Source organism: Colossoma macropomum, unplaced genomic scaffold (genome assembly GCF_904425465.1).
Source record: "Colossoma macropomum unplaced genomic scaffold, Colossoma_macropomum, whole genome shotgun sequence".
NCBI lineage: Eukaryota > Metazoa > Chordata > Actinopteri > Characiformes > Serrasalmidae > Colossoma > Colossoma macropomum.
Window position 1 is genome coordinate 15,216,807 of NW_023494805.1, and position 17,980 is coordinate 15,234,786.

At 42.1% G+C, this 17,980-nt stretch overlaps 1 protein-coding gene across 3 annotated transcripts in view; it reads left to right on the forward strand.

Annotated features, from left to right (window-relative positions):
* Positions 1–11,982: 11,982 nt before the first annotated feature.
* The window catches only part of ppargc1a (peroxisome proliferator-activated receptor gamma, coactivator 1 alpha), a 40,202-nt gene continuing 34,204 nt past the window's right edge, over positions 11,983–17,980 (forward strand). For all 3 annotated transcript variants that reach the window (XM_036596088.1, XM_036596089.1, XM_036596090.1), the window contains exons 1-2: positions 11,983–12,217; positions 15,575–15,754. In XM_036596088.1, the coding sequence (XP_036451981.1) occupies positions 12,170–12,217; positions 15,575–15,754 (228 nt within the window). In that variant the 5' untranslated portion in view covers positions 11,983–12,169. The remainder of the gene's footprint in view (positions 12,218–15,574; positions 15,755–17,980) is intronic.

Here is a 17,980-nt window from a genome sequence, read left to right on the forward strand (position 1 = left end):
GAGGGGATGGGCGACGGAGGCATGAAATTGACGTGATGAAAAACAACTGGGCTATCTCTCTGAGCCATTGGCTGCGCCATTAAGATTCCCCGCCCTGCGCCCCAGCGTGTCCCCGTGCCTCTGCTGCGATAGGGGGGACATGCTGCAAATTACCCAGCCGCTATCGCGGGTTATCAGCCGTCCACAACCATGACCCCCCTCTCTGAAATGCCCCCACTCACTCCCCTCCTGAAGCTCAGTCATCCAAGCTTCAGTTGAATGGTCGCACACACTTTTTTAGTCATTTCCTCTGCTTTGACGTGGTGTGGGGGCAACTTTCTGGTTCTGTACCCTCTCTTTCGTTTTCTGGGACTGACCTGTGACTGGCAGGATGTTGTCAGCATTCACCTCATTCACACGACTGCCATTTTGTTTAATACATCACACATCACCACAAATAGGCTTACTGAGCACTGTTGGAGCTGGATTCATTTTGCAAGGGGAGATCTTGTTATGTAATTTTAAGGGACATGACTGACTGAATCAGACAGGATAAATTAGCTGTGTAATTTCACCAAATTGAAACATGATAGCCTGGACAGACCAGTCTATGTTACTCAACAGGCTCAGTGCTCAATAACAATAACAACACGGCCTTGTCTATAAGTAGGTTTTGCTTATCACATTAGCCTGAAGTTTAAGATAAGCACCTGCCCAGATAAAACTATTTTTGATGTTTTCAAAGTTGGGATAGGGCCACACACGCCACTATGTGAATATGGGAAAAATTGAGTGAACCTCTAAACAATGAAGTGTTCAGTAATAACCAGTGGCGAACCATCGATACTACAGCTAGGCATCCATTTTGGGCCATAAATGTCAAAAAAGGTAAAAAACAAAACCCAGAAAACTCTAACTCTGAAATAATGCTCTAGCACTCCTCTCTAGTACTCTGATAGTACTCTTCTGGAATTTCTAATAGTATGCTAGTGGTAACATAGCTGGTGCACAACGACATGTTTTAGTTGTTCTAATATTTTGAAGCTTGTAAAAGACATTCCATTATTTTTATTTGAAGTTTGTGACAGACATCAACATATTTTACCTTGTATGTAGCAGTTTTACAGTGACTTCAGTAAACAGCCCTGGCACAGAGCTGCCGCTCGTCTTTATGTCTAATATCTTTATGTAAAATATATATTCGCTTATGATCTTATGATTTGCTTATGAGTACTAGTCATTGTAAATCAAAATGTGATTGGTTGATTCCACTGTCCCTAATTGTATTGGCAGTTTTTCTATCATGTAAGATCTTTAGTTCAGCACCTGAAGTCCTGGCAAATGGAAAAAAACACTTCGATTCCATGTGAAAAAAAATCGAATGATTCTCCACAGGATGCTTAAAGAATTTGACCCTTTTGAAATACGAGCAGTACTACATTACCTACAGAGTTTAAACACAACTCTGTTAAATAAAAATGAACTAAAAATAACAAACATGTATATTTCAGTTCCCAGCAATCATTAGGCCTTCTCTGAAGGCCCAGAAGGCCCTGAGTCTCCTCCACTGATCATAACACCCCCCCACAGGAAGTCGTCATCTTTCAAAATTGGAGTGAATTAGAAGAAATTGAGCAAAACATTTACATATGTAATAACACCCTACTCTAGGCTTAAGTATAACATATCTAAAGTAGCATAGACCTGCACCCCAACATCATCATCGTCATGGACAAGCAACACCATGCTGACTCTGAACACCTAATAACTCTATTGTTATATGCAGATTCACAGTCTCACCCTCAGATCCAGGCCCTGTGAGGCCTCAGCTAATGAGTCGTATATATGCCAGTATATATGCCAGCCCTGAGAGTTGACTAAAAATTATGGGTAAATAACCAAATCGGCAATTAAGAGTGCCCAACGAGTTACTACATGGAAGAGTATCATTTAGTATGTAAATTAGCGCATAAGTAAGTGACCAGGAGCATAAGTGAATTAGAATGGAAATAGATGAAGAGGTAAATGAATAAAAATGTTATGTGAGTTTGTATGTAAATGCCTGCATAAGAGAGCGAAGGGAAAGTCAATAAATAGCTTAGTATGTAAATAAATGAATAAATACATGACTTAAAAGAATTGACGGTAATGTGAGAGACAAAGAGAGAGAGAGAGAGAGAGAGAGAGTAAGAAAAAAGCAAGGCGAGTGAGTGAATGGATGAATGAATATGTGATAAAATGTCTAAAAAACAAACAAACAGCAAAGGCTATCCGTCCTCCTGTGGAAAAGGAATATAATGTTATATATGTTACAAAATACATTTACATTTCAATATGTTACAAAATATTAAAAGAATTTTGCCTTTAAAGGAATTCTTTTTGCAATTTGTGGACTGGAGGTTTACCGTGTTTGTGTATCCACACAAATAAACACAAAAAAGGCCCAGCAGTCATTATTAATTAAAAGACTTTAAAAGTGTTTCAGCTGCAGGCGAACTAGTAAGTCTGTTTGCCGCAGAGTTCTTTCTCTTTCTGCTTTTTGAGCGTGCTCCCTCTGTCTGTGCTGCTCTGCGTCTGCGTATCTCTGCCTTACGTGGATCATCTTCCCTCATGTCCAGATGATGTGCCAATTACTCCCTAATTACATGCGTCATCTGGATGAGAGGGGCCGACTGCGGCCTGATAAATCCTGTTTACCGCTCTGACAAGCCTCGCGGTGCTCACGGCTAGCCTCCAGAGGCACTGATGGAGGGATGGACCTGGAGGTGGAGAAGAGGGAGGGATGAAACGAGGGTGTTTAGAATAATAGCCCTCAGGGCGATGTGGGATTGGAGTTGTGAGAAGAACTGGTCGGGAATGTGTTTGGACGCAAACAATGGCTCATATCTCGCAGGCTAATTTAGCCTAAATAATGCCACAAGATGAGTTAGAGAACTTCTGTTGTTGCACCTTCATGGAACAACCAAGCCAAGTGTTCAGTGTTGTCAAGCAACATTGATAATAGACGTACACTATTCAAAATAAAGGCGGCCAAAAGAGTTCTTTAGTGTGACGCCATAGAACAGAGATTCTTTCGTCTTGGGGGGCCAAAAACATTAAACAGTATGCAGGTAAAGATGGTTTGTGGGTTGCAAATTGGATTTTTAAAAATGTAATATTTTAAAAGTGTAATATTACACCATTTATTACAGAAGTCCGGAGAGGCCATGAGGTGTTGCTATAATTTTCTGGATTGTTATCTTGAGATAATGAGTTAATTATCTTGTGATCTCAAGATAACAACTTTGTCAGCTGAAGATGACAAGATAACTAACTTGTTATTTCAAAATAACAACTTAGATAATTAACTTGTTATTTCGAGATAACAATCCAGAAAATTATTACTACCTTAAGGCCTTTCGTCATTTATTTTGTAGTGAAGGTAAAAGTATTTGTCATTTACCTTCTCTACAATCCTAACAGAAAAATTCAAATTAAAAAAAAAAAAGTTGTATAAAAATATTTTTTTCTCTCATTGTAGTAGGTTGAAGTAGGTTGTGCTGTTCACTCTTAAAAAGATGGTTCACCTAAAAGGGCTCTGCTATTGTTACAATGTCAAGCTTGCAACAATAGAAGAACTCTTTTCAAAAAGGTTCTATATAGAACCATCTACAGCATTCTCCGTTAATCTGAAGATCCCTGTCACGATGCAAACAACTCTTTAATTATGCAAAGAGTTCTCTGAGTGTCCATGGTTCTATACAGAACCATTTTCTTTATTACAGTACCCCTGAAAAACTGTTTTAGTTGTGTTACAATTAGGTCTCAAAAAGGGTTCTCTGCGTGATGCCATAGAAGAACCACCTTTGGTTCCCTAAAGAACATTTCAGTTGTCTAGAGAATCATTTTTCTAAAAGAGGTGTGTGATTGCGAAGAATATGATTTTTAATGATTGTTTAAAGAATCTCCACATATTAAAAGGGTCATAGGAGGACCCTTCAAATTGGAATAGAACCTTCACATTAGGCAAAGGGTTGTTAAAAGTTGAAAAACGTTCTTCAGACTCACACATCTCTTGTTCTTTATGGGACCAAAAGTTCTTCTAAGGCGTTACTCAAAGAACCCTTTGTGGAACCATTTTTTAAGGGCATGGGGCAACTGGTGGGCCAAATCAAATGACTTAGTAGACAGTAGAAACACTTTTAATTCCCTAAAGGACCTTTCAACAGATGGTTCTTTAAAGAAACAATTTTCTTATAGAAAGTTCTGTCATAATTAAGTGGTTTTTCATTTCAGAACTGTATGTCCAAGCCAAAAACCTTTTAGGAACCTTCATTTCTAAGAGTGCAGCAGTGCCCAATAATAACGAACAAACAGCCGAGTTCCAGCACCTGCTGATATGAGAATGAGGTGCTCACTGAATTGATTATTTTTGGTGAGGAAAAAAGTTTTGCTCTACCTTCTCAGAAGAAACTTTTGAGGTCATGAACTCTATTCCATTGAAAGTTCTTTCAAGAAGCAGACATCGCTTTTTCTCTGGTATTACCATGCATTGAGGCTTTCCCTCCACTTTTAGCATTAACTGCTTGCATCTCAGAACCATCCAACCATCTCTACCTTAATTATGCTGGTGTTGTGGTGCTGACACTTTGCTGCATGGCTAACTGTGAGGCCAGCTAGGCCTCTACACTTCACTGTACGGAGTATAAATGGAGAGAGACATTGACCATAAACTTAATGAGTCAGGAGTTTGGGAGCTAGTCTGAGAAATATTCATCAGCATAGTCATGGGAGCTGCTTTGAAGATTTCCGACCTAAGCTGAGAACGCCGCAAAAGCCACCGTGCAAAATGATTCCTGTGGTTAGCAAGAACACAAACCAACCCCAGCCAGAATGCTTGCACAATTCTGTCCAAGAGGTTAGAGTTTTTCCTCACATGAAAGAGGCAGCTGGAAAGTGTGTGGTTAATTCTGAGTGAATCAGATTTGCAATTATTCATGAAATTTTCTCACATAAGAATAATTCATACAAATAACTGTGAAAGAACCTCCACGGGTATTTACGTGCAATGCAATATTCACTTTGGTCTCAGGCAGTGGTTTGCTTATAGCATGTAGCACGTGCGTGTTACTGTAAATGAATACATGGCACAGTCAATGATGGGCAAGATACACATCATAAGCAGGAAATGCTGTAAACCGAGAAATGTTGGACCTGTGGCAGCCACATATATTTAGATAGGAGGCTTGGGGAACTGGTTAGTGAGGCTTTAGGTGTGGACACAAGGGTTTGGGTGGGAGATCTGCTTTGTTCTCCAGTTATTCCTTATTTTGTTGCCATGGTAAATTCAAACACCTCTCCATTTATTTACATTGAAACCTCTGTTTATTGCTCTCTAATGAAACATCTCTATCTCTGTGATCTACTCCAGCTCTCATTTCACTGCTCTTTCTTTCTCTTTTTCTTCTTTCACTTTCTGCTGTCTACTTTCCCTCTTTTTTCACCTTCCATCTCTTTTACTCTTTTACATCTTTCTTTCTCTGTCATTCCCACTCCTCTTTTCTCTCTCTATTTTTCTTTATGCTGCTTTATTTCTTTCCTTATTGTCTTCTTTTTTATTTTCTCTTTGCCTCTGTTTTCTTTTTCTCTTAGTCTCCATCTCTCTCTCTCTTTCTATTCTCTTGTCTTGCTCTTTCATTCTCCACCCCTCCCTGCCTCTCTCTCTTCTTTCTCTCTTACTCTCCATCTCTCTTACTCTGTCTCTCTCCATTCTTTCTTCTTTCTTTCTGTCCATCTCCCTCTCTTTCCCTCCATTCTCTATTCTTTCCTTCTGGCTCTCTCACTGCTCACCTCTCTCTCTCTCTCTCTCTCTCTTCTCCTTACTGTCTGTGTGACAGTAAGGAGAAGCCTCAGTGGAGATGGAAATGAACTGTTTTGTCTCTTCCCAGTTGCCCCTTCCCTGCTTCACAGCACAGCCCAACAGAGCTGGTGTGGGGTGGGGGGAGAAAGTCCCTCTGTAAGGGGAAAAAAAAGATGATGATCCACTGGTTTTTATGATGCCGTAAGGATTTTCAGCCTTACCATTCCACCCCTGTATGCAGGCCAGCCACAGAAATGCATCTCACATGTAATTTTTTTCTCCAGCCACTCACGTTTTCTCAAAAATAATTAGGCCGGTCATGGGCAGTGCACAGGCTTTTTGATAACGTTTCCTGAATGTTCCACCTCACCCCCCCTCCAACACCACCACCTCATGATATGATTTTAACATAGAATTGCAGCTTGCACACCGCTCAAATAGTGACCTAATTCTTCTCTGGCATGAACACACTGCTGAGGGAGCAAGAGAGGCAAACTCATCTTCTCACACAAAGGGAGTTCTAGTTCTAATCATACCAGTGCCTCATAAAAGCAGCTGCTAATGCGCTTTCCACGTCCCTCAGTTCAACGTAGCTAACGCGCTTGGATGTTTGGGGCTTGCGGCCTCAGTTGGTTGAACTTGACAGTTTTGCCTCCAGAACGACTGAGGACCCTTTTCCTTTAGACTCTAAAAATAAAGGCTCCTAAATGGTTCTTGACTTCGGTGTACAGTTTTAGGGAACACTTTTAACTGAGAAGGAACCTTTCACATGTCAATAAACAGCAGCAAATAATTCCAACTCTTGTTGCAACTGACCATTTCTAAAATAATGACCGACACCTCTCAGGTAGTCACAATCGATTCCAAGAGCTACTTCCTCTATCAAGTGAAGAAAGACTTCTCACAACAAACCTGCAGTGAGAATGGCGCTGACAGTAAATCAGTCAGTCAGTCATCTGAGAGATGTGAAAAGGTGTTACAGTAGAACAATTCATTCAAATACATGCTATCCTGATCATATGGAGGGTGGTGCTTGTTTTTTATTTCATTCCTGAAGCTGAAAAAGTTTTGGATTAAACTCTGTCAAAGGTCAAATTCACAGCTCAGTGTGAAAACTATTAACAGGCAGACTTTTACTGGATCTAAGGTAAGCTACGCTTCACCTGGGTTACTGTATTCGCTAATACACCTTTTAATATCATGTCTAACAGTAAGAAACATTACAAAACAGTTTTAAGATCAGCTAAGCCGATCTGATTAGCTGCTGACAGTTTGATAAATAGGCCTGTACTTTTATTGCTTTTCTTTGCAATTAAAAAACATTTGTTAAGATAAATAATACTACATTTGAATAAAACTTGCTAAAAGATTGTGTACAAGATGACATACAACTGCATTGACTAGCTCCAGTGTAAACTTTAGCACAGCTCATCTGAAGCGGCAGCATTCACGGTTCCTCCTTATTAGACACTAAAGTCTGGCACATCTAGTGATTTAAACATTTCCCAGGTTTAAATAATGTTGGGTTTTTATTAAACTTGGTCTACGGTGATATTGTCTGTTCTCAAACATGTATGTCTCCTGAAAAGCCAATATTATTAAATAGCAAAGTATGGACAGATGTACTCCTCTAAATTTACTGAACTGTTTAGTCTGTTAGCACAAGTGCTACAGATGCTACCAGATGCCTTGAACTGAAAGTTTGACAGACTTAGCAACAGTAACTAGGGGAGGTGTGACTTTTCCAAATGGTCAAATGCTTCATCTGCTAGGCTAGTTACACTCTTAAAGATAAAGGTTCCTAAATGGTTCTTGGCTTAGAGATACGGTTCTATGAACTGGCATAGAATCTTACTGTATTCTCTACCCCCAACACATCTGATCCAGCTCATGAGGTCCTTGATAATTGGGTCCCCAGGACCGGAGTCAAAAAACACTGCTTTAAAGAACCATCCGCTGAAAGGTTCTTTAGGGAATCAAAAGTATTTCTTTTGTGGCATCGCCCCAAAGACGCTTTTCTGGCATCTTTATTTTAAAGACTGCATTTCCCCATTTTGTTCCCAAGTCATGGACTAGCGTCCAAATCTCCTCCAGCTTTCATGCGCATATGTCATTCCAGACTCGTAAAAACGCTGCCCTGCCAGTGCCTGTTTTCCTGCCAGATTTGTGTTGTTCTCCATGCATCTTTCATGACTGCGTGGTGATTCTAACTCACCTTAATAACAGGCGCAGATGGGGAGGCTTTTTTCACGCGTTGCTGCAACATGAATCTATGCATCTGGGCCCTGTTCTCTTACATGACCATGATATTTTCACCCGAAGGAGGAGCAAGGCTTCAGCATTGTAAGGCCTCTCTACAAAATAACATGGGGCTTCCCCACCAAGTCCATACTTCTCTTTGGAGTTGTCTCCTGTTGTTGACACGCCGCTGTTTCGCACCATTGTTATTTCCAATTTCATAGTTGAGCCCTGGCTAGCATGCCCCAGCCCAGCTATGGCATTCACCGCAGTAATACACGCTGGACTCTCCAAGGTGGCAATCAGCCACACTCCAAACCCTCTGTGAAATGGCTGACTTTCGTCAATAGAAAGGCTATTGTTCTGCTAGAGTGGGGCTGAATGGCTTTCTTTCATTCTTCTCTGGAGATGACTTCCTTTCAGAAGTGTGGGGCTTTCATTTGCTGTAATTATCCTTAGCTTTATTTGTAGACTTAAGATGGTATCCTGTGTGCTGAGGTGGAGATGCATTTCAGGTGAGTCCCTCTCATTACTTTTTTAAAGTAGCTTTCATCTATTTTTCCTTTTGTTTTTTTCTTGCGAGGGATATCTAATGATGATAAGACGTGTTCGCTTCTCAGAGAGTGGAGAAAAGTCAGTGAGTGGAGTCAGAGATGCTGGATTTGAAGATACAGGGCCGCATGTTGGTTTAGTATTCCTGGAGACATTAATTGAGCTGTTCATCATATGGATAAAGACATGACTTCATTTCTTCATATCGTATATGATCTGTGTATATCACTTTTCCATGTCTGATATCCACCTGTGCTGGATTTCATCGGAAGCATGCTGCGGCAGCAGACCCATCCTGAAGGACATGCAATATGTTAGCTATATAATTTACTTGGATTGGCATGCTGCAGTTCCAGCATGATCCTTGCATGCTGCCAGCAGTAACATGCACCACAACAGAATGCCAGAGAATAACAACATGGATACCAGGCTGATTATTAAAGCTTTGCCGCAATGCATGGGCAATCATAACCCATGAATAATTGGCATCTGTTCCAGAATGTGTAAACCATTTGCTCACCCTATCTTGTTTACACTGCTATATGGGACTTGTAGGAAATGCATCCATTCCACTTTGGCAGGTTTTAGGAGAAACCACATTGAAAGACTTGGAGGCATAGTCTTTCCTCATTTCTAAGAGACATGGTTTCCCCTCCACAAATGGTGGAATACAGCCCACAAAAGAAAAGAGTCAGCTTAGCAAACATGAGCACAGATGCCTTCAAACTGCAAGGTAAGCTCCCCGGGCTTTGCCCCAAATCTGCCTCCAAGCCCACGTTAATAAATGTTTTACTGGGCTGGTGTCTCCAAGCTTTCAGTAGGCACGGCTTATCAGCGCATTTCTATGGGCAAGTAACCTTATCTGAAAAGAATTATATATACACTATCTTTACTGGGCAGTGAAACGCATGGCGTGCTTCCAGCATGCAAATATACATGGTCGTATCTGAATTAAAGCCTGCCTCCAATTGAGATCTTATCATAGTTTTACTCTTAATTTGCCATATTTCAGGATTACTGTGCACTGTTGAGATTTATGGCATAGTGATTTATTAGGCCCTGAATTTCTGCCTGAATTATGCATCTTGTGATTGTGTTGAGCTGATTTTTTGGTCAAGCATGGTCCCTTTTGACACCTAAATCAACAGCCCTTTGTCAAGTTGATGTACAGTCGTTCTTACAGGGTACCGCCATACGCTTCCATGCTGATTTGCCTGTAGACTGACTCTGTCTAGAGCAGACTATCTAGCCGTCTTGGAGACTTCATCTGCCAGCAGGAAAAAAGCAAACCTAATCAAAAGCCATTTGAAAGAAAATCACAACAGAGACAAGCCTATTTTTAGCCTGCGTTTTCTTAATTGGCATGACGAGTACAATCAGATAAGGTTTGCTTGTGTGTGTGTGTGTGTGTGTCTCGCATGCCTCTACCGTGCAATATGCAGCCATCCACTTCCATCCCTTCTGCTCCAGCCTGCAATCGCACCATTGGTGGGTTGCAGATTCATCTCTTTTACGCCCATATTGTATCTACTCAATCATGCAATGGATAGGAAGGGTTGCATGTGCCATTTGTCCATATAGAGCATGTCAAAGCACATACCTTTGCCACCATGGCTCAAACAGATTTTGCATATTATGAAATCCATCCTGCTTGTATTTTTGTGGATGTGTTTGGCTCAGCGCTGGAGCATTAGGCATACAGAGTTAAAGCCTTGGGGTGCTGTATATCTCCCCAAATATATTATATTCCTCTAGAATGTCATGAAATGCAATATCACAGTGCAGCCTACAGCCAGTGCGCCACCAATATAATCGTGTGAACAGTAGCATGTCATGCAAAGGCATATAAGGTTTGTACTGGACATCTGTCCATGCTCTGAAAAATCCAGAATCCAATCTAATGGACGACTCTTCTCCTGGTTGGAAAGGAGATGAGTTTATTTCCCATCTGAAACCAGGAAGAAAAAAAACGTCCACATGAAATCCTATCACAGACAGTATTAACTGCTGAGCTACCGTTAGCCACTACTCTGCCTCATGCTTTGTTTTGACTGTCTACAGAGCTGTTGTTGTTGCTCTGTGCGCCACTGTTTCGTACACATGAAATATTGACACTGTACACCTTGTCACCTGCTGCTTCTTGAAAAAAAGAGGCCGTGGAGAACGGATACAACTAATCTGGCAGTTGGGATGATTTTCCATTCCTGCCCAGTTCTTTCTGCTGCTTAAAGCCAGACTGCGTCCAAGAGAGCAGCGTGTGCTTCTCATGGAGAGCAGGGCTCAATGAGCGGAGCCTGAGCTCACATGAACACTCTGTAAGACTACACAGGGAACAAATAACGCTCATAGTACAGCTGTCGAGGCGGGCGCGTGTGGCACAGCAACAATAGAACAGATACCCATCAGAAACTCCTCAGAAACAATGTCAGCAAACATATATGGACAGTGTTTATAAAATTAATTAAGCAAAACAAGTGTAAAAAAAAGTAGAAATAACTTTTAAAAGACATGCAAATATCATTACAATTAAAAAAAATAAAATCTTCTTTTTTTTTTTTTTCCTGAGCATGTTTTGGAGATCTGCGATAACGATTTCCCAGATTTGCCCCTTCGGCAACTGTTTACTTCGCCGAGCGAAAGTAATTAAGGATTAAAAGCTTTTCTTAAGCAGCACCAATACAGCAATTACACTGAGAGAAAACAGTTCGCTGAAAAGGCAAAAGTCTAATACGTAAAATATATACGCTCGGAGCGTAACAGCACTGAGCCCAGCACTAAACGCTCAACAGTCTCCGGCAGCCACAGCAACACATCAGATCCTTTCTGTGTTTTGACTAGCGAGCAGGAAAAAAAAACGACTCTCGCTAAAGCCAGTAACGTGAGCTTGATTAGCTTTAAACGACTGCAGTGACAACTGAAGAGAGTCTAAACACAGTCGCTGGCTGTTTCTCTCACTTCCATTCCAACTCCACTCGATAACCTGAGAGGAAAGCAGCCGTGCTGGAGTCTCTTGGCAGAAACCCGTCGGTGAGAATCGTTGCTGGGGGGAGGAGGGAGGTAACGTTCCTTTTTCTCCCACCTGTATTCCGGAAAGCCACGCCTTCCTAAGCTGGGATTGGCTCATGGCTGATTCTCGAGGCGAACGGCGGACTGCTCAGATAGCCAATCGTAGGGCAGGAGGCAGACTCTTCTCAACCAATCCACGCAGCGGGTGGGCGTGGCCGCGCGGTATACGGGTGGGAAAAGGAAAAAAAGAGCGCACGGGATGGCTTTTACTACGCGGAGGCCACGCCTCTTCTCCGTGACGTCTCGGCGAGTAGCGGCGAGAGGGGAGTCACTCGCCTGCCTACTTTTAATAGCTTTGTCATGTGATGGAGAGCAGTTGTAAGACAGGTCGCCCTCGCTCTCTCGCACAGTGAGGGGCACTTCCCTGCATGAGAGCAAGCTGGAACCGCTCGGATCTTTCTCGTCATCCTTTTGATTTTCTTTTTTTTTTTCCTTTTTTGATTTTGTTTTTTATACACGCATATTTTTCTTCCGCAACCGTCATTCAGTGTCTGGATGGCGTGGGACAGGTGCAACCAGGACGCGGTGTGGAGAGAACTAGAGGTGAGAAATAACGGCAAACTTAACAGGCAGAACTGAACACCGGAGCCGGGCTTTCTTTTCTTTAAGGGGGGAAGGTGGACGTTGGCTGCGTTTTGCGTTGAGTGAAGTGGCTGTTTGCTCCGGTACCCTGAGCAAAAGGGAAACGGAGCTCCGGAACGCATGGGAATACACGGGTCGAGAGAGGAAAGGCTGTTTTTTTATCTTTTTGAGAGAAATTGTGCTTTTTTGGTGGGTTGTCTGGCATGTTTTTTCCTTTTTTTATGTGGTTGGGCAGCAGGTTGAACGGCGAGCTGCGCCGTACATACAGGTACCTGCTCGGGATCGCTCACATGTATCCGCGCCAGGTGCTGCCCACTGCAACTTCCTCTGTTCTCTCGGATTCCAGCCGTTTTAAAACGGAGCCCGAAGGGATGAGAAGTGCACGCAGACACTAACGCGCGTGTGAACGCGTTCGGAAGAGAGAGAGAGTGTATGTGAAAAGAGAGAGAGAGCGCGAGAGAGTGGGTTCTGTCCGTCCAGCTGACGGGATTTCACCAGCTCGGCGGATGAAGGGAAGTAACGCAGGCGATGCTGAGTGTGAGCGCAGGCAGCGACCCAGGCTGCTCTGATGGGCTGATGAGCTGTGGTGGTGCAGGACAGGTGTTTTAATGTGTTTAAATACGGGAACTGGAGTGAAATGAGGAGATTACACTGTGATCGCGCTCAGGGGAATCAGTCTACTGGCTGAGAGACAGCTGTGCATACATATATGTGTCTGTCTGTCTGTTTATCTCGCTGTTTGTGTGTGTACTGCCTGCATAGGGGAGCTCATTTGTTTATTTCTGCCTTTATTTACCGGAGCAGTAAATGTAGCCTGTAAGACTGAAACGGTCTGTAACATTTCAATTATTCATAGCATAGATGGTTCAGGTCTGACGCTGGATATCGAGTTTTTTGCCGTCTATGTTTAGCCTGGTTATCGTTCATTACTTCGGTCTTGCTGCTCTTTCCATTCGCCAGTCAGTCTCGCGGCTGCTTTCCAGTAAAGCACAATTGCAGTAGCTCTCTCTCTCTCTTTCTCTCTCTCTCTCTCTCTCTCTCTCTCTCTCTCTCTCTCTCTCTCTCTCTCTGTTCTAACAGCACCTGAGGAAGTCGCTACAGACGCTGTGGGTGTTTAGATTCTCCTCGTTGTAATGTGAGCTGGTGGTGCGCGCGCGTTGCGCTGGCGCAGGTTTGTGCGCTAAATCAAAGCGGCGCACACGCACGCACTGTCGGGGTTACTGCCGCTGAAGTGGGGCTCACTGATGGTGTGTGTGCGTAAATGTGTGTGTGTGTGTGTTTGGGTCTTGTGGCCACGCGCCCTTAGTCGAACTCTGGCGTCATGCTCGTGCGCCTCGTGGGTAAGCAGTAGCCCCGCCCCCCAGCTCTCTCTCTCTCCCTCTTCTCTCTCTCTCTCTCTGTGTCTCTCTCACACTTCACATACATAGACCTTCGCTTCGCACTCAGTTTGTATTACTCTCTTTGTGGGGTCTTTCAATTAAACTGTATTACTGTCGCTGGATTCTGTCTATCCTGGCCCATCCCCAACTTTAACTTGAGTAACCAAAAGAAATCTGGAAATAATTCATGAATAAAAAGAGTACTTTGAAGTAAAGCCTGCTTTTCTGCCTAAAAAGCATTTTTTCCTTGTGTGTATTTTCCAAATGTCCCCACAATGGCAATATCTTGTCATCCTGGGAACATGGGATCCCCGCATAGAGCTAAAAACATGGCCTCACACACACAAAACATGTCCAAACCGTTTTTTTGTTTTGTTTTGTTTTGTTTTTTTTGCGCTAAGCTTGCACAAATAAGGCCCGATCACTGATAGAAACCGGAGGGACGGAGGAAATGTTTGTGTTGGAAAGCGATGCGTAAGCACAGTTACGGGCTCGTAATTAAAACTCAAAGGGTGCGCAGAGCAGAAGGTGCAAAGGTGAACACATTATGGATGCAGCGCAAGCGTTTCGACTGGATCCTGCCCACAGCCCTCTTCACAGCCTTCTTTACTGTAGATACTGTATGATTTATCCCCTGAGGGCTGTATGATCGCCCCCCAACACACACACTCTCTCTCTCTCTCTCTCTCTCTCTCTCTCTCTCTCACACACACACACACACACACACACACACACACACACACACACACACACACACTCACTCACTCACTCACACCAAAACCACTGCTTTTTATTTATGGCTGCTTTGTTCCCTTTTTGAAGGTTCGGACATAGAACACAATCTTCCTCTGCTGCTTTGATTACTTACACATTCATAACAGGATCCAGACATAATGACATAATGGCACAGCTCTCACAGACTGACCAAACACTCCAGTGTCTATGCTTAATGCATATTCTGAAAAAAGAGTAGAATAAACAAATAAATATGTAAATAAAAAAACACAGTGCAGCTTGGCAGATCATCCCAGGAACTTGTTTACACAGTAAACACAAGCCAATTGTAGATCTGCAGTGTTATAAAGCCTCAGATAGAACTGAAGGTTGGCAGGTTTTAAGTGTGTTGATCCCAGTGTTAGCAGTTCGATGAAGCCTATAATTTGTGTTCGAGGAGCCACGCAGCAGCTGTCGCACTGTTGCATAGTGAGGCAGCCGGTGAACAGTCGAAATATTAATAGGCAGCGCTGCAGAAACGTCTTTCTCCAACAGAAACAGAGAAATGACAGTATTGTCCTTACATTTCTCAGAAGAAAGAAATTACAGCATGTTAAGCATTGGAGTGAGTGACATAGTGGAAGAACTGGAGAGATTTAGGCCCAGACTTTGGCCTCTTTATAAACTACACTCACCACAGCATTCATATGTTGCTTCTCCTTTAGTCAACACTTTAAACCACATATACTGAAAAATAAAGGACTTACTGCAGTGATGCCACTAAAGAATCTTTTAGTGTGCATGCAAAGAACCTTAAAGAACCTACAGAAGTTAAGGTTTTTTTTTTCCTAGAACCATCTGTCCAAGCTTAGGACCATTCAGGAAGATTGTTTAACCCCTGAAAAAACAGGTCTTATTACATAATAAGGCTTATTTTTCAGTAACTACAGGGACTTAAGTGCAATCAGGTTGAGCTATTCTTGGGTTATAGAAGTGTGTAATAAACCTTTGGCTATTTAAGGGGTTAAACAGTATGCTTTAGATATTTATAATTGGATAGAAGCTCATATTCTTATGACTTCATATAAGCTTATAGTAGCATTACTTACATTTAATTTTCATAGTAGTTACTGAATAATCTTTAGTGTTGTTTCTATAGTCTGAGATCGACTGGTTTGGGCACATTTCACTGATAAGGAATGATGGTCATTCTTTTCTTTTGCAGTGTGCTGCCTTGGTTGGGGAAGACCAGCCCCTTTGCCCTGACTTGCCCGAACTGGACCTCTCCGAACTGGACGTCAGCGACCTGGATGCGGATAGCTTTCTGGGTGGACTCAAGTGGTACAGCGACCAATCAGAAATCATTTCCAGCCAGTATGGCAATGAGTCGTCCAATCTGTTCGAGGTAAGGAGGGCCATCTTTTGCTAGAACATGTCCATTGTTGTACTTTTTCACTGAATAGATGCAAGAGGACATTGGATGGGTTCAGTGTGTTATACTGAAGACTTGGATTGGAACAGTAAAGCCTGATCTCAGAAGAGGTTATCACTAGAGTACAAGAGTATAAGGCACCAGATTATTGGATTTTCACACTCTAGTTTACAGTGTTTAGAGATAATGGAAAGTACAAGTGAGTGAGTGCTGGATTCTTTGAAAGCTTTGATAGTTAATATTGGATAAACTGCTGTGTTTGGCTTTTCGTTATCCTTCGGAAAGTACAAAAGAAAAAAACTCTGTATCGACTCATTTTTAGGGTCTTGATATTGTGATAAGCCAGCAACCTTTGCCTACTATGTTAGCTTAGCGTTTCTGTCGTGGATGCCTTATCAAGCCTTAAACTGCTCACAAAGTAGTGGTTAAGTCATAATGCTACTGATTGTGGACGGAGACAATCAGGGGTTAATACCTCAAGCGACCTACACATTAGCTCCCTCATTAATGCCACACATACTGTAGTTTATTTTGAGTCAGTGGAGTAACGCTCTGTTCTTCTAGCTCACTGAAATCTTGGTCTAGCAGTAAATCAAGCGTGTCAGCCTCTAAACGAGCCTGGCCCATTTCAGTGCTGTCATGTTGCTGAAAGAGGAGGAGGGGTTAAAGCTTTACACTTGTTACTCTGTAGCATTTTCCATCACTCACACAGAAAGCAAAGTCCAGAGGAGAAGAAACGTGGCAGATGAAACAAAGCGGCTCAGGCCCGGGATAACCGGCTAGTTCATTACGGTCTTATCTGTGGAGATGGAGAGGAAAAATGATAACACGGCTTTGCTCTTCGTCAGTGAAAGCGAGCGCTTGGTAAAAGAGCAGGGGCTGTTTTCGCTCAGGCTCGCTGGTGCTTGTTTGTGAGACCGTGTACAGGGCTGTGCGCTGTGCTGGCCCTGGGGACTGTACAGTGACTCTGTGGTGTTATACAGTCACTCTGTGGGGCCTCATGGTTCCTGTGGCAAGAGGAAGAGGAGAGAGAGGGCAGGATAAAAATACCTGTGTGTTTGTTGGGTCTTGAACACAGTATCAGTGTCAAAGGGCTTAGAAACGATATCCAAAGCCCTGTTCAGACATCCTTATTTTTGCTGTTCCTCTTGCAGTTCATAACTTAATAATGTATGTAATAATAAAAGCGGATCATTTAGCATTATTTAAAGCAGGTGTTTTCAATTGAGGTTTTAAAAACGTCGAAGAACCATTTTTAGTTCCCTGAAGAGCCATGTTTGTAAAGCAGATGTGTGAGTGGGAAGGAATCCTTTACCTTTCCATTATATGGAGGTTTTAAGGTTCTAAAAAGCTTCTTTGCACTCACACATTTCATTTGCAAATATAGTTCTCTAAGGAACCACCCATTTGAAAGTTTTTTTAAGGAACCCAAAATGCTTCTTATATGGCATCACACAAAGGCACCATAATCTTTAGTGTGTTTTAGTGTAAAAATACTCTAAAATACTTTAAAAAATACATGTACATTTATTGCATTTTAATAAGTTATATATAAGATACAAATATGTCATTAAATCATTAAAGGAGGGGGTGGGGTCAGGGATATCTTTCTGACAAGCCATGTCAAAGCTCACATGTGCCACAGGTCACACCTTAATTTAAACCTTATATTCATGTCATTTCCACCCCTCTATCTTGTCCATTTTTAGACAAGTGGCAAAAAAATATGAAAAGGGAACAAATTTAATTTCTTCTTTTGTTATTGTAAATGTAAACAAAAAAAGAGTTTTACTTTACACTTAAAAAAAGCTGCCAATATGGGTTCCACTTTTGGTTCTCTGGAGAGCGTCTTTTAGGCACCTTCATTTTTAAGAGTGCAATGTTAGAAATAAAGGTTCTGTGCAGGTACATTTTTTGTTCATCAAGGTACAAACAATGTAAACATCCAATTGTGTACCTTAAAAAGTTTTTCCCGAAAGTACATATTTATAGCATTTCATAACTAATGTTTTAAAACAGAACAATAAAATAAAAGCCTGGAGACAAGACAGGGTGTGTGGAGTCAATACAACTATAAATATAATTTCAATGGATTATGGTACAATTATGTAACCTGACTAAAGGTACTGAGATGTACCCTTGACAGTACCACCCCAGTGACAAGAGGGGTACTGCCTCACTGACAGTTTCATACTTTTT